Here is a 23,303-nt window from a genome sequence, read left to right on the forward strand (position 1 = left end):
GACAGCGCAGAAGGCAGGTCTCCGGGTGGACACGAACCAAGGCGTCCTGGCGGTGGAGATCCTCACCGAGCCCACGCTGAGCCCACGGGAAGCCGTTCCTAGACCAGCGTCACGTTCCTGACCTTCCGAGGACTGGCGAGGTCAAAGGAAACATGCGGGCGGCTCGCTGGGCCCGGCCGGTGGGTAGGGGGACCCTGGCAACCAAGGAAAAAAGCTGGAATTAACTGGTGGAGCTCACAGCGTGATACTCACTGGAGAAGGAAGTGCCACCCCTTCCCTAAGATAAAACAGCGGCAGAGAAGGGAACAAAAATGTGACACCGGGTCAGTATTTCCAGAAGCGCACGCCCCGGGCAGTTTCCACGCTTAGGACCCAAAGCGCAGCCCAACCCAAGAGCACGTGTGGCTCCCAGGAAGCCAACGGCAGACGCGAGCCACCCCCCCCCCCGTCTTGCTTCGCAGGCTCCCCACGGGAGTGCCTGCCTTCTTGATGGACACAGAAACCATCTCTGCCCCGCTTTGGGTCACACGCGATTCTTCTGGAAGGCGGGGAGGAGGCCTGTGGAACGGAAGCGCCCACTGAACACAGAACACCTGTCGGCCTCTTGGGTGGCACGCCACCAAGCTGACTCCGGAAGCCCAGGAAATCCTCCCGCGGGGCCGAGGCCCGTCTCCCGGGAGACCCCGTTCCACCCCGCGCAACCTGCTCCCCCCCCACCCCCCGCCCCGCCAGCCCGCACCAGGCGGGCTCCGATTCCAGGCGCAGTGGCTGCACTGAACAGCATCAATAATGCAGCGGGGCGGGATGAATTATTCACGCTGCCGTGGAAGGTCTGCACGGGCTGCGGGCCGAGTGGCGTCGGCACGTGGCTGGAATCTATGGACCCAAGCGCGGGAGGAAGCCCGGTGGGCTCTCCCAATGGCGCCTCCCACCCGGACTGTACTGGAGCCCTGGGTGGTTTGCCTCCGACCCCACCCGCCGCTGGTTGCCCCGGTGTCCTGCTGTTTTTCTAAACTTAGCACATGTTTCTTTCTGCTGATCTAAGTAAGTAAGCCTGACTGGTGGGAAAGGCTCCGGCCAGGCTAGAAGAGAGGCCGACCCTGTCAGCCAGACGGGAGGGGAGAGGCCGACCCTGTCAGCCAGACGGGAGGGGAGAGGCCGACCCTGTCAGCCAGACGGGAGGGGAGAGGCCGACCCTGTCAGCCAGACGGGAGGGGAGAGGCCGACCCTGTCAGCCAGACGGGAGGGGAGGCGGAACCGCCCGAAGCGGCCAGCGAGCTTCACCGGCGGGGAGTCCGCGTCCCCTCTTCCTTCCTTCTGGAAAAGGGAAAAGGATGACATTGTCTTCCATCGTCATCCAGGTGCAAAGCATTTGCCAAACCCTTTGGGACGCCGGTGGCTCACGCCTGTCATCCTGGCTACTCGGGAGGCTGAGAGCTGAGGATCACAGTTCGAAGCCAGCCCCGGCGGGGGGGAAAAAAAAATCTGTGAGACTTGTATTTCCAATGAAATACCCAAATGTAAAAATCTGGGCGTTAGAGGTGGGGTAGAATGCTAGCCTTGGCGGGGGGAAAAAAAAAACCAAACCACCTCAGAGATAACACCTAGGCTCTGAGTTCAAGCCCCAGGACTGACGCACACACGTGTATACACACACGCACACACGAATCTGCTTTTCCCAAGCCCGAATTCCCTGCGCCAGGCCTGAGTCACCCGGGAGCCGCAGAGGGGAAAGAACCAGAGAGGACGGAGCGGAGAGGCCCTGGCTACTCCGGAGGCCGGAAAGGAAGAGACTGGCCATCCTCCCAGCCCGCTCCGAGGCCCCGAGGAGCACCCCGGCACCCCGACGGCAAGGACCCCGCCCCACACACCCGCAGGGCCTGGTCCTCGGGGAGCTGTTAAAAACCTCTGCGCTAAGGTCGTCTTGACGTTCCCCGTGAGCGGGGCCTGCCGCGGGGGACAGCGCTCGGAGCACCCGGGGAAGGGCTAGGTCCCCGAGAGACCAAGCGGACGGCTGCGTTTCTAGTCCCAGCCCTCCCTGCCAGCGACCGCCGGCTCGTTCCCCCCTCCGAGACCCTCCGGGGAAGCCCCGCACGCCAGGGTCCCCAAAGAGGGCGGCACTGGGGTCCAGAGACCGGCTCTGCGGGGTGCGTGGGCTTCCCGATGCCGACCCTCCCCGCTGCGGTGCATCGCCCTGGGAAGTTCCAGCACGAGATTGCTCAGCTGAGTCTGCATCTCAGATGCAGAGACCGCTTTCTTGCCCCGTGTGTTTCTGGAACAGCACTTCACGCTTGCAGACTCATCCAGCCGTCGCCCGGCAGGGTCCTCCCCACCCCCCCACCCCACCACGCGTGCAGAGCTGCTTCTCGCTTACACCAGCTGCCGTTCCGAGTCTCTCCACGGAACACCAGGACTTGGGTGGACTTGGCCGCGGCAGGGGCCGCCACGGGGCTGGGGAGTGAGGGCTGGCTGAATGCTCTAGAATGCCGCGGGGGGGGGGGGGGATGCCTGGGGCAGGAGCCCCAGAGATGGGGTGGGGGTGGCTGGGGCAGCAGCTTCCTAGCCTGAGGCTTTCTCCCCGATATCCACTCAAACGCCCAACACCATCTATCTCAGTGAACGGGCGCTCCAACCTCCCCGAGCTCAGCCTCCATTCCTCCATCACCAGAGACTCCTCGTTCCCCCCCCTCCAGGAAATCCCGACCCCTCCATCTTTCCGTCTCCCGGGCATAGATCTCACACGCCCCTCGAACTCAGCACCGAGCCCCCTCCATGAGCCGCAGCCTCGGAGAGGCCAGCGCGGCTGTGCCCCGTGGGGTCCGGGCAGCCAGGAGGGCAGAGCTGACTCCAGGCCCTGGGAGGCCTGCGCCCGATGGGGGCAAACGCGGCCGGGCATGCGTGGCTGGTGACTGTGCCGACTCAGGTGGGTGTGGCCCCGTCCAGGCCCATCTTCCCACGGGCACAATCAGCGATTTCCCATCGGCCACGGTCCACCATTCACACACAGCCCAGTGCTTCCGGACGCCGGGGGGGGGGGGAGGAGGGAGGGAGGGAGGGAGGGAGGGAGGGAGGCCTTCCCCCACCATTCATCCACGGCGCACTTCCTGCTGCTGGGTAAGCATCCATCAAGAGAACGGGGGGCGGGGGGGGGGGTCTGCCTCACCTGACGAGGAGAGCTGCTTCTTCCCGGCTCTGGGATGACACCGAGTTCGGCAGACTTAGGAGGGGGGGAAGCCGGCTCTGTAAGGAAACCAGGACCTGGGCGTGAGGGCTGAAGAAACAAGCCATGCACCCTAACAGCCGCACTAAGATGTCTGCTGTCGCGGAGTACTCCTCCCGTCCAGTGATCCTGTACCGCGGCTACAGTCTGGATCTGGAATGTTCCCCCAAATGCCAGGTAGCAAAGCCTGGGTACACTTGGAGCTTTAAAGAACCGGAGCCTGGGGGCAGCCGGTGAAGCCACTGGGGGAGGGCCGGGAAGGGGACACTGGGACTCCCTCTGCCTGCCTCCCTCCCCCTCCCCCCCTCTGCTCCCTGGCCACGGCGAGGTGAGCAGCTCAGCCCCCCCACCGGTCCCTCCTTCCACGAGCAGCTTTGTCCGAGTTCAAGGGCCGGTGCTGGCCTGTCACAGACCAGCAGCTACGAGGCCACGACGGGAAGCCACCCTTTCCTCCCGCGAGCTGACTGTCCCGGGCCTGCTGTCACTGCGATGGAAAGCTGACCCGCACACGGATAAGCAGGCTGCTTCCTACTCTCGCGAAACTACACGAGCTCTCGCGTGCAGGATGAGAATAGGGAACGTTGACTTGCAACCAATTCCTGTCTTGCCCCCATTAGTCTCATCCAGAGACAGAGGCTCCCCAAGGCTTCAACAGCTCACAGAGAAAAAAAAATAAACCCAGGGCAGAGAGGCACGTGGGGGAAAACAGACAGAAAGGTCTGGTTTAGGCCACGTGAAGTCCAGATACTTGCTCGATTGCCCAGGCAAATAAATATTCGTGATAAACCTTGCCAAGAGTTGTGTTTACATTATCAGAGAAAGTACTTCATGCTTTGTGGAACATTTTTTTTAAATCCAAAGCACAAGATTTGGGATGCCCAGGAGAAGCCTGGATGAAAAGCCGGGAGCAGCCTCCTGAAAAGAGTCCCGACCTCAGCAAAAATGGTTTTTTCGGACAGTTTGTCAAAGCTCCTGCCTAGTCAGCAGGAAGGCTTGGGTTCAAACCCCAGTGCTAACAAGAAAGGAAAAGAGGGGTTTGTGTTGTTTTGTGGTAATGACCTGGGGCTTGAACTCGGGGCCGGCACTGGCCCTGAACTTTTATGCTGAAAGCTAGCACTCTACCAGCTGAGCCACAGCTCCACTTGCAGCTTTGTGGTGGTTCAATGGAGAGAAGAGTCCCATGTACTTTCCTGCCCAGGCTGGCTTTGAACCCTCATCCTCAGATCTCAGATCTCTTGAGTAGCTGGGATGACAGGCATGAGCCACCAGCGCCCAGTAAGAAAGGAGGAAGTGTCGGGTACTCACGTGCCTGTGCATGTGTATGCACACACACACACACACTCATGCACACACACACACAGAGCAAGGGATTGTTGGCTGACAGTCTCTCTGTGGCTATGTCTTGCCTGGCATCTCGTGTCGGTAGCTTCCTTGCGCACTGTTTGTCAGGGGCGGATCGAGCCTAACCCCACTCGTCAGCCTCCCAGACCTGGCTGCTCTGCTGCGGCCTTCCGCGTCTCCCACCCCATCCTAACTACACAAGAATGGAACTCTCCAGAACGACTTTTCAGGGCTGGGAATATGGCCTAGTGGCAAGAGCGCTTGCCTCGTATACATGAAGCCCTGGGTTCGATTCCTCAGCACCACATATACAGAAAACGGCCAGAGGTGGCGCTGTGGCTCAAGTGGCAGAGTGCTAGCCTTGAGCAAAAAGAAGCCAGGGACAGTGCTCAGGCCCTGAGTCCAAGCCCCAGGACTGGCAAAACAAACAAACAGAACGAATTTTCACACGTGGGTTTGGCGTTCCAACAGTCTCCAGCACCCTGTGTGGCTCCGCTTGAAGTTTGGAGGAAGTTGCTCCCCGGTGGACCGAAAGACCTTACCACACACTTTAAAGCGGAGGTTATTAAAAGAAGATCACAAATATGCCAGGCGCGGGTGGCTCATGGCTGTAATCCTAGCCACTCGGGTGAGGGAGATCAAAGCCAGCCTGAGCAGGAAACGCCCAGGAGATTCTTATCTCCAATTATTCACAAAAGCCGGAAGTAGGGCTGTGGCTCAGGTGGTACAGAGCGCTAGCTTTCAGCAGATGAAGCTCAGGGACAGCACCCAGGCCCCAAGTTCAAACCCCAGTACTGGTACCGAAAACAAAACAGAAGCATAACTAGAGAATGAAGACTTTCCTTACGCTTTCAGATCTACTTTATTTCAAGCTATAGGTAAACAGGTAGGTTACACACACGTGCACACACACGTGGACACACACACACACACACACTGGTAAATTTATGCCTAGAATGTTCCTAATTCTAGAATCTCTCCCTGGAAGAATGACGGAAGCTCTAGTCCCCACCCCGGGCTGAACCACGCACTGCGAGGAGCTGGTCCCGGCCCCCCCCCAGGCATCTCAGGGCCCGTTCCTCCCCCCCCCCAGCCCGTACTCACGCCCGGCCCGGGGCTCATCCGAGCTGTACCCGTAGTTCTCACTGCCCCTCTTCTGCCTGCCGTCAGCGGCGTCTCTGGTGGCCTTCGCAAGGGCGGATTTTCTAGGATTTAAGCCATGTTGCCGTCACGTTCTGGTTGGGAGTGAAGGTCCGGTTGGCCGAGCCGCTGGCTTCCAGAGCAAGCGGTGCACGCGGCCTGCCCGTCCCCCTGTCCCATCCTGGGGACCGGGTGGGGGGGGGGGAGGGGGGAGGGGGAAGGCAGGTGCAGAGACGTCCAGAAACCACTGGCTAAACAAAGCGGGGGACTGGGAAACTCCGACCCCTGAGCCCCGTGTGGCGGGCCGCGTGATCTCGATACACGAGGTTCAAGGGCGACCTTGCCCGTCCGCGTGTGGCCCAGGGCCGGCCTGGGAGTTCAGCCCTGACCGAGAGCAGATCGGCAACGGGGGACGTACTCACCACGCAGCCGCTTACACAAAAGCTGCGCCCGGCTCCGGCGGTGGGCCAAGGCCGGCACGGAGCCCTGGGAAGGGCGGCCTGGCCGCGGGCACCTAGAGAACTCAAACCCCCCCCCCCCCCCCCCCCGCCGCCCAGCCTCCGCAGGCGTCTCGGGCTGTGGGAGTCCTGCGGAGGATCAGCCCGCCTGTCACCGGTCCTGGGCTTCGTGACCTTAAAAGTGCCTCTCCCCACGGCTCCATGGAGCCATCAGTAAACAGCGCCTGGTTTGCCTGCCTAGGAAATCAGGCCTGGCCGGCTCTCCACGGTCCCCAGAAATCCCAACGGGCCCACAGTCCGATGCCGTGGGGCACAGCGCCCTCTTGTGACAAGAGCTGCACATGGCGGGCCATATATATATATATATATATATATATATATATATATATATTTAGTCTTGTCTATTGTCAGTACTCATTTTTCATAAATGTAACCCTGAAAATGCCACAGTTAGGTGGGGGGGGGTGTTCCGTTGGACCAAAAAGACAAATGTGGTTGCAAACTTACCTTATTTCATTTTGATAACTAGACTCTGGCGGGGAGAGAGGGAGAGAAGGAGAAGAACAAAGTTCCATTAGAAAAATAAAGTAATTGACTCACAAAAGAATACAGCGTTGATTTTTAATGGACCTGATATTGGTAGTTTGACCAATAGGTACCACATGACCCCATACCAGAGGGTCGACTGGCTCCTGAGCATAAGTAAAATAGGATTCGCTGTTACCTAGCAAAAGGAAATGATCCCTGAGTAACTGAAATACAGTAGGCAGCAGTGCACACCCAGTGAATGCTGAGTTTGGTTAGCAAGCTAACCGAGGCCCAGTTCACCAAGATGAGCTGTTTCACTAATGACAGCTGCTCTTCATTGATTGTTTACACAATGTGCGCCACCCCAGAACGATACAAAGTATCACCTCACGGAACGCCTAGACACTGTTGGATTAGTATCACCCTAGTTCTTTAATTCTAAGATACTGTTCCTACTCAAGAGTAGCAATTAGTAAGGCATGCCACCAAAACCAAAAAAAATAATGCTGTCAATACATGACTATTGCTAATCAATGGCTTTCTGGACTAGAAAGAATCTTGAATGTGAAGATGTGATCGCCCACGGACCTTCCAGATATCAAGAAGACACCATGTTCCTTGCGTCTAGATAACGCTCTCGCTTATTTCCTGTTCTCATAATATCTGCCTGCTCACACCTCAGACTTTGAACTGATTTTATTTTCATCTCACGGGAGCCGGGCCTGCCTCCATTGGCACCCACAGTAATGCAGGAAAACCACCACGCACCCCTACCAAAGCAGGGCTTGGGAAGCTGGCCTCACCTGGGACCCCCCCCCCCCCGCTCTGGGCAGTCCCATCCTCAACCCCCCAAGCCAGGCCAGGCGGGGACCTCTGTCAACCCCAACATTCCTCCAACAGCCAGAGACACACTGAGGTTCTCCAGATGCCTGCAGAACACCAGCAAATACTTTGGGGGCCAAGATGCTTAACACTTCTAAGCGTGGATATGCTCATCCCCGGCAGAGCCAGAAGCGAACACGTTCTCGCGTTCTGCTGAGGTATGGCCTCCTTTCCCGTGTGCCGCAGCGGGCGTGGGAGTGAGCGCCGGACGGGACCCGCCACAGAGAAGGGGCAGGGGGCTGTCCCTGTGTGAGTATCTCATCCCAAGGCCGCATAAAGGGGGAAACTCTAGGAGGGATCACAGGAATGTGCGAATGACCCGTAGAGGCCCCTGGCAGGGGGTCAGGGGAAGCGAAGTCCCCGTGGCTGGGACCCCAGCGATTCCACGGGGGACAAAGCCACAGACTCCCATGAAGGCCCCGGACAGCTCACGGTCCCCTCTCGACTCAGACTGAAGCTGTTTCAACAGCTCCCATTGAAGCGCCACTGTAAGTCACCAGGCCCGGCCATCGTGTGGGGTCAGACAAAGTGACTCCCACCTAGTCTACAGCGATAAGTGTTTACTACTTTTCGACGTGTGCGTGTGTGTGTGTGTGTGTGTGTGTGTGAGTCCTAGGGCTTGAACGCAGGACCTGGGCGCTGCCCTTGAGCTTTCCTCCTGCTCAAGCCTAGCGCTCTACCACTTGAGCCACAGCGCCACTCCCAGTTTTCTGGTGCTTCACTGGGCATAGGAGTCTCACAGACTTCCCCGCCCAGGCTGGCTTTGAACTGTGATCCTCAGATCTCCGCCTCTTGAGGAGCGAGGACAACCAGAGCCCGGCACGGGGTGGGAGGCCTCATCTAGCTTACGCTTCACCTGTCTCCGCTTCACGGCCTCACGAGCTGGTGGGCGCATCCGTTTCGATTGCCAGTGCCAAACGTTCAACACTGCGCTCGGATCCCCATGGGGCGGGGGCTGGGGGGGGGGAAGGGGGGAATTTTACCTTTCTTGTCTTTTCCAGAAGCGCAGCAGCAGCAGAATACGATGACCAGCACAACGATCAGGACCAAGAGCAACGAGAAGGACACGGCCAGCAGAGCGATGGCCCAGGTGGGCAAGGACGCGGCCGGTGCCACGGCGGCTGCAACGTTGCACGGAGAAAGCGGCGCGTCAGCGATCGTGGCGCCCCTTGGGGTCCAGGGGTCGGCCTCGTCCTAACGCCACCGACGGGTGCCGATGGCGTTGGGACTCCCCTCCCGGGGCGTCCCCGGCCGGCCTCGTGCCGGTGTGTGCAGACTCGGTAGACCGCCGTAGCCGGAACCACACAGCCGCCGGGGCCAGTCCGTCCCAAGCCTTACTCGGTGAACGCCGCTACGGCTCCCCAGAGGGAGATAAGGCTGGGCCAAGAAGGCCTCCGCCTGGGGTTGGCCCAGAGATTGTCCTGCTCGAATAAGCACGGTGGACAAGCGCGGAAGGGGACGTCACCTCATCGCGCTCCGCCACGCACCGAGCTACGTCCAGAGGTGCACAGTGTCCACCGGAGCCCCCCAAGCCCAGCACACCACACTCTGCCACCCGTGCAAGGCTTTCCCTGGGCTCTCCCGGGCCGCCCTCTTTATCATCTGCTTCCTCTGCTTCGGGAGACAGTAGTTGGGAGGCGAGAGGGTGAAGGGGAGGGGAGGGTGGGGAGAGGCCCGGCCAGCAGGAAGTTAAAGAGCGCCAGGGAAGGAAGGAGAGAGAGGAGAAAAGCCATGTTGTTGCTTCGGTTGTGTTGTTGTTGTAGTAGTAGTATCCGAGTCTTAGATCTGGGTAGTTATCATTGTGTGCGGTTATGCAATTCAAGTTTTTAAATTTAAATTATGTGCAATTAAATATTCAGTGCCCGGGCTGCCCTGGTCTCAAGTCAAGAGCTCGGCCACCCACAGACTCGGGGTGTTCCCAGCACCCCGCTGGCTGGCGGGCGGGCAGGACACCGTATTCCCCAGGGCCCTATCCTGGCATCGCACCCCACCGAGGCCCAACCGCACGTAAGTTAGGCGCGACTGTGAAGTCTGTCTGCACCCGGGTGCTAGGGCGGCATCCCAGTGGAAGCGCCCTTGTAAACATGGGGCTGGCGGCTGGGGCTGGCCATAACCCCATGTCCCTATTACACGGTCAAGACACGCGTCGGGACCGAAGGCCCTCACGGAAGCCCTGGCATCGCGGCCATCGCCCACCAGGAAGACCGAGCAGGGGACGCAGTGGCCCAGCTGGGAATAACCCACGGGCTCGTCTGGAAACACCGGCTGAAACCCTCGGAACTCGGTGCTTGGGAAAGTTAGGGACCGTCTTAAAGGTCACTTGTCTTAGGCCCTTTGGCAAAAAGCTACTCCGCCTACCTGAAAGGAATGCTTTGAATTTCTTGCTAGTAAATTAATAGATGTTAAATCACTTTGACCACTTGCTTTTCTTTTTTTTTTTTTTTTTTTTTTGGCCAGTCCTGGGCTTGAACTCAGGGCCTGAGCACTGTCCCTGGCTTCTTTTTTTGCTCAAGGCTAGCACTCTGCCACCTGAGCCACAGCGCCCCTTCTGGCCATTTTCTGTATATGTGGTGCTGGGGAATTGAACCCAGGGCCTCATGTATATGAGGCAGGCACTTTTGCCACTAGGCCATATCCCCAGCCCCCCATTTGCTTTTCTTAATGTCTCATATTCACTGTTAATCTTGAATGAATAGGAAATTCATGGCTGTTGCTTCCATTTCTTCTTATATTGTCCGTGGTCTAAATTGGACTTCGTTCTTTCAAGTCCAAGGACTGTGTCTTGTTTATTTCCTCATGTCCCAAGCATCTGGAACGTATCAGTCATTGGTAGATAGAAATTGGAGAAAGAGAGGGATGGAGGGAGGGAAGAACAGAAGGATGGATGGGTGGGTGGGTGAGTGGGTGGGTGGGTAGACGGATGGATGGATGGATGGATGGATGGATGGATAGATGAATGGAGAGAAGGAGGAAGAGAGGAAGGAGGAGGGAGGGAGGGAGGGAGGGAGGGAGGGAGGGAGGGAGGGAGAGACTGATTATGAGGCTGAATTCATCTGACTTTCCGTACAAAAATCTATGAATAGGTAGTCAGTTTTCTCCCCATATGAAGACATCCAGAGAAGAATTATGGGATTATAGAAAAGCCAAAGCATTGTCCTGATACCCCTATCTTTCACTAATATCCACTACCTTCCAGAGATGGGCTGGGACAGACACAAGGAAGAAGCTCCCCCAAAAGACGGTGGGGGGGGGAGCACACCGAGCCTCTTCCCGCCCCCACCCCTCTCCAGCTGAAGCTGGGTCACGGCACCCAGAGTCCGGGCTCACCCCGTGCCCCCGGGGGGTCTTTCCCCCTGCTTGACAGACAGCCGAACGCCAAGAATCATCTAGAAGACCCCTCCTACACACAGGTTCAAGTCCCCCCTCCAGCAACGTAGGTGTGAATCCCCATCCATGCCCAGCCAAATGAGAATACAGCCCGGGCAGCCCCTGCCGTGGCTCATCCCTCTTCCCCCCGCCGATGAATGACGGGGTGCCGACGCGCACCGTGGATAGGCACCCCCAGCGCTGCAGGGCGGAGGGGAGGAGGCCCCGGCGGCCCGGAGCGCCCAGCCGGCCTGGGGGGGGGGGGGGAACCGGCCAATGTCGTGGTTGCCCGGCCTTGCCACCTTTCGCCTCGGCTGGCTGGCCGCGAGAACCTTCTCGCTCTACCGGCTGTTCGGACGCCAGCCATGTGTGGGAAAGGTCTCGGGAGGGCGTGGGGCGCGATGCACACCCGGCCGGGCGGGGGCTCACACACGGGCGTGAGTAAACACTGCCGGTGGCCACGATAAGGGGCAGGCGGGGAGGAAACACCGGGGCGCGAGATGGCGTGCGTGTGGACTCCGGCAGTGACTCTGACCAGCTGTGGAGGGAGAAGCTCTCCCGCCACCCCCCCACCCCCCCCCCACCGGGCCCCTTTTGCAGGAAGCACGCCGAACCCCAGGAGTGGCCCCAAGCCCGGGAGGGCGGACGCCAGGCTGGGCCCGGGGCGGTGCTGCCGGCCTCGCCCCGTGGCTGTCCGCGGCGCTCTCCGCATCTGCGTGAATTCTACGGCGGAAGACAAATCCATCACTCGCCCAGCCACCCGCCGCTCTGGGCCTTGATGAATAATTTAGAGAAGAATTGCCCTTTTCCAAACGAGTCCAATAAAGCAAGACTCATGGCCGCCCTCCCTCCCACCTGCCCGCCCGCCCGCCAAGCCCTCCTCCCCAGCCCGAGGCCTCCAGCTGCCGTAATAAAGGATCTGGTCCTGGTCCTCGAAGAAGGCCAGGGACAATGGAAGGTCCCTCCCCTGCCCTCCCCCACCCCCCCGCCAGAGCTGACCTCCCAACTCCCTTTCCCCGGGGCACCCTTGATGGGGTCCCCCCCACGCACGGGCTGCACCGTTACCTTGTGAAAAACCTGTGCTTCCAACCACCGAGTTTACTCCATCTCGTGCTAATGGGATTTTTTTTTTCAATCTTCCTTTCAAAGCCTGCACCCGGGGCTGGGGATATGGCCTAGTGGCAAGAGTGCCTGCCTCATATACATGAGGCCCTGGGTTCGATTCCCCAGCACCACATATACAGAAAATGGCCAGAAGTGGCGCTGTGGCTCAAGTGGCAGAGTGCTAGCCTTGAGTAAAAAGAAGCCAGGGACAGTGCTCAGGCCCTGAGTCCAAGCCCCAGGACTGGCAAAAAAAAAAAAAAAAAAAAAAAGCCTGCACCCGGCTTCATCATCTTTAAGCAGCCGAAAAGGCAAGAGGGGCTGGCGCCTGGGGGGGCGGAGGCCAGGGCGGGGAGGGTAAAAGGAAGCTGGAACTTTCTAATGGGCCCAGTGCTTAATGACCAATAGGGAAATGTCAAAGGATCCCCCGAGCCGCAGACGAACCTGGTCAGCCGAGTGTGGAGGTGATTCACAACAGGAAGGGTGATAACAGACAGGACCAAAGGAGACTGTAAGGAAAGAGAGAGAGAAACAGAGACAGAGAGACAGAGAGAGACAGAGACAGAGAGACAGAGGGAGGGAGGAGAGAAGGAGAGAGAGAGACAGAGAGAGACAGAGGGAGGGAGGAGAGGAGAGAGAGACAGACAGATAGACAGACAGAGACAGAGAGACAGACAGAGGGAGGGAGGAAAGGAGGGACAGAGAGAGACAGAGAAACAGACAGAGAGACAGAGGGAGGGAGGAGAGGAGGGACAGAGAGAGACAGAGAGAGAGACAGACAGAGAGACAGACAGACAGAGAGACAGACAGACAGAGAGAGACAGAGGGAGGAGAGAAGGGAGAGAGAGACAGAGGGAGGGAAGAGAGGAGAGAGAGACAGACAGAGAGACAGACAGAGACAGACAGAGGGAGGGAGGGAGGATAGGAGGGACAGAGAGAGACAGAGAGACAGAAAGAGAGAGAGAGAGACAGAGGAGGGAGGAGAGGAGGGACAGAGAGAGAGAGAGACAGAAAGAGAGAGAGACAGGGAGGGAGGGAGGGAGGGAGGGAGGGAGGGAGGGAGAGAGGGAGGGAGGGAGGAAAGAGACGCCCCACCCCAAAATAAGCAGGAGAAAGAGGAGCAAGATGCTCGCGTCATCGTCGGGTGCAGTCCTGGCAGGATTCAGCTGAATCCCCGTCCATGTAATACGCTAGAATCCATTGCCCTGGACCCGCAGACGCCTGGACCCGCGGGCCTCCGTCGGGAAAGGGCTGGCGGGCGGCAGGCCCTCACTTACCGGGCGGCGGGGGGACCACGGTGAGGTTCACGGTGACGGCCGCGCGGGCCTCGGGGCTGCGGAGCGCGGCCACGCAGGTCAGCGTGCCGTTGCCCTGCGGCCGGAGCGTCAGGACGCTGACCACGGCGCCCCCGGCCCCCGCTCCACGAAGGAGGAGACGCTGGACTGGCTGACGGGGACCCCGAGCCTCCAGGTCACGTGCGGGAGCGGGGTCCAGCCGTGGGCTCGGCAGGTGACATTACAGGGCTCGTCCTCGTGACCTCGAGGACCTCACTGGGGATGCTCAAGGTGCCCATGACTGAGGGGAGAGACAGAGAGACAGAGACAGAGACAGAGAGACGGAAGCCAGGAGTGACAGGCAGCACAGCGCCAGACCCCCGCGGCTTCCAATCACATCCTTGCCAAGCCCCCCCAAAAGGCTGTGTCTGTCCCAGGAAACCTCAACTCAGGGGTTTTTTTTGGATCTGGGTCTTTCCAAGAACCTGCCGAGTCGTTGGAAAAGATGAAGTTGCTCGCGGGAAAAAAATAAAAGAAAATGGCAGAGTCAATGAGGATGTATCAAGACTCTCTATGGGAAAGAGATGGCGGACAATCCACCTGGCCCTCAAACACTGTACCATCATCACCCACGTGGAGTGGCAAAATCGTCTTGGATTGTCCTGGGCATCACAAGTGAAAGGGAAAGCATCTATGTTCCTCTCAAGGTGAGAAGGGGATATCGCAGGGCCTTGTGGAAACAAATCTCCCCCGGAGTTTCCGGCAGTGCGATTCCTTTTCTTTATTTGGGGGGGGGGGGGGGGGGACTATCACAAATTCTCACACATAACTTTTGCGTTGAACACGTTTCCAAGGACAAGTTAAATCAAAATTTAAAACAACAAAAGGCCAAAAAAAAAAATCAATCCTGGCATTGTTACAGAAAGGACTACCCCAAATGGGGTATTCAAACTGTGGACGGAGGTGAATTACTTTCCCATCGTTTTCGTGAAGAATCTCCTTGCGGCCACAGGTGCCCACGGCGTACGGTGCTACTGAGATCTGAAGATCACAGTTCGAAGCCAGCCCAGGCGGCAAAGCTGGGGAGACCCTCATCCCCAATACACTACTCAAAAAAAAGATGGAAGTCGTACTGTGGCTCAACGGTCAAGAGTAAAAAGGGGCTCAGGGGCAGCGCCCAGGCCTTGAGTTCAAGCCCGAGGACAGGCAACAAGGGAACAAAAGGCTCCCCCTGCTGGAGGGTGGGGCAGGGCTGGGTGGGAGGAGGAGGACGAACGGGGTGACATTAATCCAGACGTACGGTAGTTAGGAAGTGATTTGTAAAACTACGTCGAGATGCCGAAAATACGATTTTTCCAAAAAAAAAAAAAAAAAAAAGAGAAGAATCCCTTTTCCTCTGCCGGCATTCAGGCCTTGGGACGTAATATTCGTTTGTACCAGCATTGCTAAAATAACCTAGAGTCAGCCCCAGCAGAGACGCAGCCTTGGTGGGACACATACACAGGGACACATTCGAATGACTGCACACCCCAGCTGCGGAGTGTGCTGAAAGAACACCGGACAAAGAATGGACGACTCTGGACGCCACCCTGGCCCCCCCCCACCCCGCGGGGAAGCACCTCGGGGCAAACGGCTGCACTCCGGGGCCCTAGATTGGGATCATACTTCCCACGGTTTGGGCTGCTCTCATGGCTGCATAGTTGGCATTCTGCAGAGCCACGAGACCTTGGATCTTTTTCTGCAGGCATTTCAGATCCAGCTTTCCACGCTACACAAACGTGACTGCTGCCACGTCGCACGCATTCCGGGTGACTCGGGTTGGAGCTGGTCGCCTGTGTCTCTTTTCCTTGTGGATCTACGGGAGGGAAACGCCCTGGCGACTGGAGAACTCGCGGGCATTTCCTCCTTCGCGAGGAGACCCTGCGGCTCCCAGGGTCAATGGCTCTCCTCGTGAGGGGCGTTCTCCCCTCGTTCTGCCCAGGCTTCACCGGGCCAGAGGGGATGTCTTCACGTCCCGGGGTGCTCGCGCCTCCGCCGCGTTAGGATCTGAGGTGACGGCAATCACGGTACACACGAGGCAAGACGGCGCGTGGGCTGAGGAGTTTGAAAAGCGGTGATCGTTGTGCCCTGGGCTCCTGTGTCCCTCCTCCAGGGGCTGCTGCTTCTCTCTTTTCATCTCTCTCTTCCTCCATTTCTCTCCCTCCCTCCCTCCCTCCCCCCCCCTCCAGCCCACGGACCTGCCCTGCCGGGGTAGACCTGCAGGCAATCCGAGCTCCTCTGCTCCCCTGCCTGGCCAACAATCTCACGTCCTTGTTCTCCGCTCGCCACGTCCGCCCTTCCCGCTGGTTCCTGAGGACGGGACCGGCTCTCCTCCCTCGATGGCTCGCACAGTTCCGTGCTTTGGCTGGGAATGAACGCAGCCATTCACGCGGGTGACCTGTGTGGTACTTGCCGGCGGTCAGAGGAGGACAAGGGGACGCCCCGTCCCCTAGGGCCAGGTCCGAGGCCACACCGCGCAAGTAACCAGGCGGGAGCCGAGTCCAGGCGGCCACGCGCCCAAGCCCGGGCCCCGCCACAAGTACACTGATCCGAGTGGACGGACTTGAGTCTCCACACCGTCCTCAGTCCTGTCCTCCCCTAACCCACGGAGCGGGTAGGAACCTTCCTCCTCCATTCCTTCTCTTCTCTTCTCTTCTCTCTCTTCTCTTTTCTTCTCTTCTCTTCTCTCTCTTGGCCAGAGAGCAAGACTCCAACTCAGTACCGGATGCTTTCACTCACTGGCTAGTGCTCTACCAGCCGAGCCATGCCTCCAACCTCCCATATCTTCCATTGAAAAGACAAAGAAATGGAGCCCTTCTTTGGGGGTGGGGGGAGGGGATCCCTGTTAGAGAACGCGGACCGATGAATGCAAAGCCAGGATTCACATCGTCCATTCTTTTCCCGTGTTCTTTCCAACAATAGCAAATAATAATAAACAGTTGAGCATGCAAACTCGCCAATAGTTCTGGAAAACTTTAAAAGGTCATTTCCAAATCATCGCTGTACCCATCATTAAACCACACAGCATTAAAGACACAAAAGCAAGGAACCCCCCCCATTGAGCTACATTTTTAGGCTTAAAAAAATTTAAATGCAAATGGAAATAGACATGTCTTTCCACCAAAAGTTACCCGATCTGACGAGCTAGCAACACAGATACAGACGGAATGAACACAGATGGAATCTTTGGAGATTTTTGTGAGGCAAGTAAATAAAAGGGCTTAAGAAACAGATTTCGTGGGGCCCTTCCTTCTCTCCGAGAGACCTGTCACAGTTGGCGAGCCTTTGACCGCCTGCCGCCCCTGTGGACCGAACGAAGGCAGCAAATAGACGGAGGAAATTCCCCCAGGAAGAGGGAGAGCTGCCGCCGTGGGCGTTTCAGAGCTGTGGGCAAAGAAAGCTCATCGGGCGAACGAAAAGCCGCGGAGAGGGAGAGAACTGCCCGCTGCCTTCACGTCGACTACAGCTGGACACGGGGGGGGGGGGGGGAGGGGGAGCAGAGGGGTGTCGGGGTGTGAGTCTAGGAAGTCTCCAAGACGCGTGAGCCAGTTAGACGGGAAAGCGACAGGGCCGATGTCTGAGAGTCCTAAGGAGAAGAAGGAAGGAAAGACGGAAAGAGGAAGGGAGGAGGAGGAAAGGGAGCAAGAAGGGAAACAAAGGCACACACGACAACCAGGCCCGCAGAATAAGGGGTGGGGGGGGACGCAGAGGTACCCGGCGGCATCTGTGGCCTTAGACGGTGAGCAGCCTGACCCCGCCCCCCCCGCGTGGCCTGGGGGAGGCGCTGCCCCCGTGGGGCGGCCCCCGGCCCGCTCGCTCACCCTCGACGTCCAGGAAGGCGTAGGCGTCCAGGTCGCTGCTCTGCAGGCTGCAGCGGACGCGGCCGGCGTCCCGCAGCCGCAGGTCGCGGACGCGCATCTCGGAGACGAAGTCGCCGTCGCCGCGGGCGTAGCTGGCGGAGGTGAAGCGGTCGTTGGTGATGATGGGCTCGCGCGGCGTGACGCTCAGCACCACCACGCCGTTCAGCGCCCACATGATCAGCTTCCAGCCCGGCGACACGGTGCAGTTGAAGCGGGCCTCCGCGCCCGCCAGCGCCGTCACGTTCCGGGGCCCCTCTACGATCTGATAGCCGGCCCCCGAGGCTGCGGGGGGGGGGGGGGGAACGGGTCTGCGTGAAGCCGCGACGCCCCTCCCCACGCCCCCCCACGCCCCCGCCCCAAAGCTCCTCCCCCGCCCCCCACTCCCGGGCTGCCCGCCTGTCGCTCTTCACGTGCCCGCTGGTGACCAAGAGCGAGGGGGCACGAGTGGGGGGAGGCGTCACCCCCGGCGAGGGAGGGGTGTGGAGGGAGGGGGGGGGTGGGAAGGCCCTGGGGGGGAGGGGCGTGGAGGGAGGGAGGGGGGTGGAAGGCCGGGCGGCACAGCGTCCCCCACCCCCCCACCCCACCCCCACCCCCGCTGTGGTTTCCCACCGCGCCCCGCCCCCACCTGCCAGTCCCGCCAGGACTCCCAGCAGAGCCAGGACGCCTCTCCGGCCGCTCTCCATCTCCGCATGGTCCTCCTGTCTCCTGGAACGGAAGGCGGGCGGGTGATGGTGGCCCTGAGCAGCAGCAGCAGCAGGTCCCGGGCGCCCTGGGCCGTGCAGGGGCCGCCTTCCCGCCCGAGGCTTGCTCGCCGGGTCAGCCGCCGAGCGGACGTGGGCCCGCCGCGATCGCCCTCCCCTCCCCCTCCCCTCCCGGGCCTCCGCCGCATCCGACAGCCCGGGGGGGGGGGGGAGCGGGGGGGGGGGACAGGCCAGCACCCTCAGACAGACCACAGAGGGGAAGGCAGCAAGAGGTGAGCACCGGAAGGGCCCGTGCGGCGAAGGCGGACCGGTCACGGCGCCAGGCAGGCGCTCGGGGGGCAGCGTCTGCACGAAGAGGAGGCGGCGAGGCGGCCCGCCCCGACAGAGGACGTGGTAGGTGCAAGGGCCCTGGGGTAGACCACGCTGGCCAAGACTGCACGAAACCACAGAGGGGGGCCCTGGGTGAAGCAAGGGGGGGGGGACAAGGATGGGGCTGGGGAAGGCAGAACGAGGCCTGGACAGAGCGAGGCGGGACTCGAGATCTCTTCTCTCCCCACCCCCCCCCCCGCCCTCCTTCTCCGCCCCTCTCTTGACAGTTCATCCCGGCTCATTGTCAAACACTTCCCGCCGCCGGCGAGGGAGGGGCCTAAGAGGACCCAGGGGGACCCGGCACCCCATTTGCTAATCTTCAAGCCTCAGTCGGCACAGCCCAAGGGAAGTTACCCCAGCAGTGCCCCGAACGCCAGCCGAGACAGCTCCGGGCCACCGAGCTGGGCAAGTGACCACCCCAGGCTGCGCACGGGGGTCGGGAACCCCCGGGGAACCCCGGGGGAACCCCGGGAAGCGGCAGCCCAAGGCCCCCCCTCGGCTCACACCGCAGCCGCCGCCGACCGCCACCGGAAAAGATCCTGCTTTCCTACAACCGCGGGTCTTGCCGGGTCTTATTCCCGAGAGAGCCGAGGGACCCCCCCCCCGCCCCCCCAGATTTAATCCCAAGTGCCGTCCCCGCCCGCCCGCCCCGCCCAGCCCAGGCAGAACACGCCGACTCTTGGCACCGTGAAGCCTGCATTGTGTTTGCTGGAAATAGCCCGGCGCTGGGACCGGCCAAGCACCTTGTGGACGCCCGGGCAGAGGCCCAGCCGGCCCGGCTCCGCACACAGCGGAGCGGAGGGGCAAACGGCCCCCCAACGAGGCGCACGCTCCTCCCCACCAGGCCCCAACCTTTGCCTACCGACTGCCGGGGGGGGGGGGGGAGGGGAGGGGGGAGGGGGCCGGGCCCCACCCCCTCCATCAGACACGCCCCCTCCCAGGACAGACCCCCCTCCTCAGGGCCAGCCCTGTGGGAGCAGCCAGAGGCAGCCAGGCTTTTCCTACCCACCTCCACCCCCCCCCCACCCCACCCCCACTCCACCCCCTGCAAGGCCCCCTCCGGAGCCTGGAGAAGCCATCGACACAGGTGCCCACAGAACACCAGGGCTCAGTGACTCGGCAGCCCCCCAGGGCAGGGCTGCTGCCCGCCCCCCGGAATCGCCCACCCCCCTGCGCTCACAGGGCCGCCCCCCCTCGGGAAGGCAGGACGCAAAGCTCGGCGTCAGGCCTCCTGTCACAGTCCTGTCCCCGGGCCCCGAGGGCCGCTCTCCGGAGCGCTTACCTCCCCGGGGGCAGGTGAACTCGTCTGTCCGTCCGTCCGTCTGTCTGTCTGTCGGCCCTCCGGCTGCCGTCCGTCCCTTCTCCGCCCGCAGCAGCGGCTCTGTCTGGCCGGCCAGGCCCTGGCAGTGGGCTCCCCCCCCCCCCCCCCGGGGAACAGGAAGTTCCTCCCGGGTGGCTCTGCCCAGTGACGGGCCCGGCTGTGGGCGCCAGGGCGCGGGCCGGGGCCGGGCTCCGTTAAACATTAGCCAGCTCCAGCGCGCTGCCGGCCCGGAAGTGCGGCCCAGGCTGCGGGGGCGGCCGCCAGCGCCCGCGGCCCGGGCCCTCTTGCCCCACGCCCCCCCCCCCGCCAGTCCCCACAGCTGGAGCCTGGCAGGCCCCGGCCTGCCCCCCACTCATGCCCGGGACACTGGCCTGCTGTCCTCCCGGACCTCAGCAGAGGCAGGGGCTGGAGAAACCGGTTCCTCCGGCAGGCAGGCAGGCAGGCAGGCAGACCACAGGAGTGAGCCTTTGGGAGCGTGAGGCCTGAAGCCCTCGGGGGGACCCTGGGGGTGGGGGGGCAGGGGGTAGGGTGTGTCCCATGGGGCCTTTGCCTGCCAGAAGTCTCCACTCCCCACTCCTTCTCGTGGAACTCTGGGCACAGCTTAGACCCACTGGGGTTCACCCCCCCCACACCCCACCCCCCCCCCCCAGCACACAAAGGCACCGGGCAGAACATGCCGGCCGTTTCCGAGAGGAACCCCGACGGTCACCAATTCCTCTGCGTTGCGGCTGCGGTGGGCGCGCACACCGGCTTGCCTGCCGGCACCCCCCCCCCCCCCGGGGACAATGTGTTCTTGCGGGGTGCTCCGCAACCAGGAGCGTCTGCACATGGGAGGGGCAGGCGGGCCGACCGGAGACTGCCGCCTGGCTCAGGCAGAGAGGAGCTCACTTGGGGGACCCAAACTGCCGCCCCCCCTGCTCTACAGTGGGGGGGGGTGGGGAGGGGGGTAGCCGCTCCAACTACCAGCAGGGAGAGATTCCACAGGGAAGGGCGGGGAAGGAGGTGTGGCCACGGCGGCTGAGGATGCACAAGTGTCCTCAGAGCTTGGGGGACCCCCTCCCCGCCCTGTCCCACCGCGAGGTGTCCCGTTACCTGGGTTACAGGTGCTGGGCAGGGGCTTCTAGGAAACGCCACGTGCGGTTTTGCTGAGAGAGAGAGAGCAAAGGGGAAGGAAGGGTCTACTTGCACCCGCGTGGTTTCCAGTGGAGAGGGCACAAAGGGAAAGAGGCCATTTCCCCCAAAGTGCAGAGCATACGTGTAGAGTAAGACCTAAAGGGGACGGGGGGGGGGAGGGGGTGGTGGGGGAGGGGGGTGTCCTCCCTCCCAGCTGCAGGGCCAGGTACGCTACAACAACATGGGCTTCTGCCTGAAGATGGTCTAAGTGGAAGACATGGGAGCTGCAACAGCCACAAGGGTACAAAGGGAAGACAAGAAGGGATGGGAGGAAGGGAGGGAGGAAGGGAGGGAGGGAGGGGGAAGGCCTTCTCAGAACTTTGTCTGGAACTGGGCATAGTGGCGCAGTCCTGTAATTCCAGCTAAACAAAAGTAGGAGGACTGAGGTTCACGGCCCCAGGCCCCGAAAGCTAGTGAGATGCTAACTTAACAACAAACCAAACACAAAAGGACTAGAGACATCGCCCGGGTAGCAACGCACTTACCTAGTCAGCATGAGGCCCGGAGGCTCAAACTCCAGTACTACTGGGGGGAAAAAATAAGTAACTTTTTTAATTAAAAAAAAAAGATCGTTCCTTGTGTGACTGGAAGAAGCGTAACTCTCCGAGAACTAAGGCTGCCGTAGACTGCTCTTGGGGGGCAGATCCGTGTTCCCAGAGGGAAAATGGAATTAAACACACTTTAAATATCCCTGTCCAAGGGAGCTTTGGGACCTTGAAGAAGACAGAAAAGAACCATTCGTGCAGAGACTTATTTATCTTTCCTAAGCAGTAAATTGCTCTTCCCGTGTGGATTTTCGCCCCCCTTCGCCTTTCCAAACCATATTAGACACGGAACCTTCTAGTTGAGTGGCGGCCGGCTCCGCCCACCAGGCGGCGAAGGAACTGGACACGCATGCATCTGTCTCTTTTTCGAGCCGTCCAAAATAATCCCGCCGGGGGCCCTGGGCCAATCCCCCCACCTGCCGGCTGCTCTCGCGGCCCGTCGGGTGGAACCGTGGTCCAATTTCCCACAGCCACTGTCTCTCGACAGCACGGGCTACTTCCAGCGCGTGCGGGCGCGAGAGCCGGGGCTGGACCAGGCAGAGGGTGAGCCCTGCTTTCTTGGCTTGCAGGGTGGCCGGGTGTGTCAGCAATCCCCACCCGCGGCCACCAGGGGGGGTGCGAGTGTGGACACGGCACCACTGCACACCGCCGTCTGGGAACACCCAACCTTCCAGAGGAAGGAAGGGTGTGTGTGTGTGTGTGTGTGTGTGTGTGTGTGTGTGTGTGTGTGTGTGTATTCGTGCATGCACTACAGTCTTGGGGCTTGAACTCAGGGCCCGGGCACTGTCCTGGAGCTTTAGTGCTCAAGGCTACCTCTCAACCACTTCTTGGGTGGTTCATTGGAGAGGGTCTGGCGAACTTGCCTGCTCGGGCTGGCTTTGAACCACCATCCTCAGATCTCAGCTCCTCAAGTAGCTAGGATTCCAGGCGTGAGCCCTGTCTGCAATGAGCGTTTGTTCCTGGAGAAGCCATTGATCTCTCCCCGTGGATACTGACCGGCGCCTGCTCCGAGGTAAGCTCCCAGTGAATGAACATAACTGAGTCCAGCTGACGGCTTTGCGGGTCCCCAGGAAGGAGCTAAGAATGAGCCGGGGTGTGACTATAATCCCAGCTGCTCTGGAAACAGAGGAAGGAGAATCATAGAATAAGACCCTATCTGAAGAAGAAATAAAAGCAAAAATGGCCTGGGGTGTGGCTCAAGCGGTAGAACACCTGCCTACCAAGTTCAAGGCCCTGAGTTCAAACCCCAGTTCCACCAGCGAAATGGGGAAGGGCAGTACTTACCTTGGGTCATCTTCAGAACTATTCATTTCACCTTAGGCTCAGCTTTGTGTAAAGAAGAAAATGAAGACCATCTGTAACCTGAACATCCTCCGCAGAGAAGCGTCACGAGTTTTGTGAATAGCTTCAATGGTTTTGCTTATTAAAGAAATGATACACAGCCACTATAGAACATTAGAAAGTGCCGGAACGTGACAAAGAGGGAAACTTTACAGCAGAAAGCCATGAAGGCTTTCTGCAGAGGCTGCTTGCAGCCTGGTCAGGATACTCTCTTTGAATTTTTTACTCAAAGCTAGCATTCTACCACTTGGGCCACAGCTCCACTTCTGGCTCTTGTTTTGTGGTGATTAACTAGAGATAAGAGTTTCGTGGGCTTTCCTGCTCGTGCTGGCTTTGAGTAACGAGGCTCAGACCTTAGCCTCCTAAGTGACCAGGATTACCAGCACCCCACAGGAATTCTTGTTCATTAGCATCAATTAGTTGTACAAGAGGGTTTCATTTTAGCAAGTGTACATATACATATATATAATATATACAATGCACAAAGAATACTTTATTAAATGGTGACGGTATCTTAACCATCAAAAATACTTTAACTCAACAACTATATAAACTTTCAAGTGTTATACAGTAGACTATAATGTTGTGCGCACAGTTTATAGCCTTTAATTTAACACCACATCATAAGAACTATTTTCTGACAA

The 23,303-nt window shown here is 59.8% G+C and overlaps 1 protein-coding gene across 1 annotated transcript in view; it reads right to left on the reverse strand.

The window, feature by feature from the left end:
* The window catches only part of Igsf5 (immunoglobulin superfamily member 5), a 28,468-nt gene continuing 5,165 nt past the window's right edge, over positions 1-23,303 (reverse strand). Inside the window, 10 exon segments of the mRNA XM_048346213.1 lie at positions 1-194; positions 3,164-3,240; positions 5,666-5,766; positions 6,667-6,691; positions 8,553-8,690; positions 13,314-13,445; positions 13,448-13,570; positions 13,573-13,611; positions 17,171-17,491; positions 17,835-17,914. Of these exon segments, the coding sequence (XP_048202170.1) occupies positions 99-194; positions 3,164-3,240; positions 5,666-5,766; positions 6,667-6,691; positions 8,553-8,690; positions 13,314-13,445; positions 13,448-13,570; positions 13,573-13,611; positions 17,171-17,491; positions 17,835-17,892 (1,110 nt within the window). The 5' untranslated portion in view covers positions 17,893-17,914 and the 3' untranslated portion in view covers positions 1-98.

This window comes from Perognathus longimembris, chromosome 5 (assembly GCF_023159225.1).
Source record: "Perognathus longimembris pacificus isolate PPM17 chromosome 5, ASM2315922v1, whole genome shotgun sequence".
Classification (NCBI taxonomy): Eukaryota; Metazoa; Chordata; class Mammalia; order Rodentia; family Heteromyidae; genus Perognathus; species Perognathus longimembris.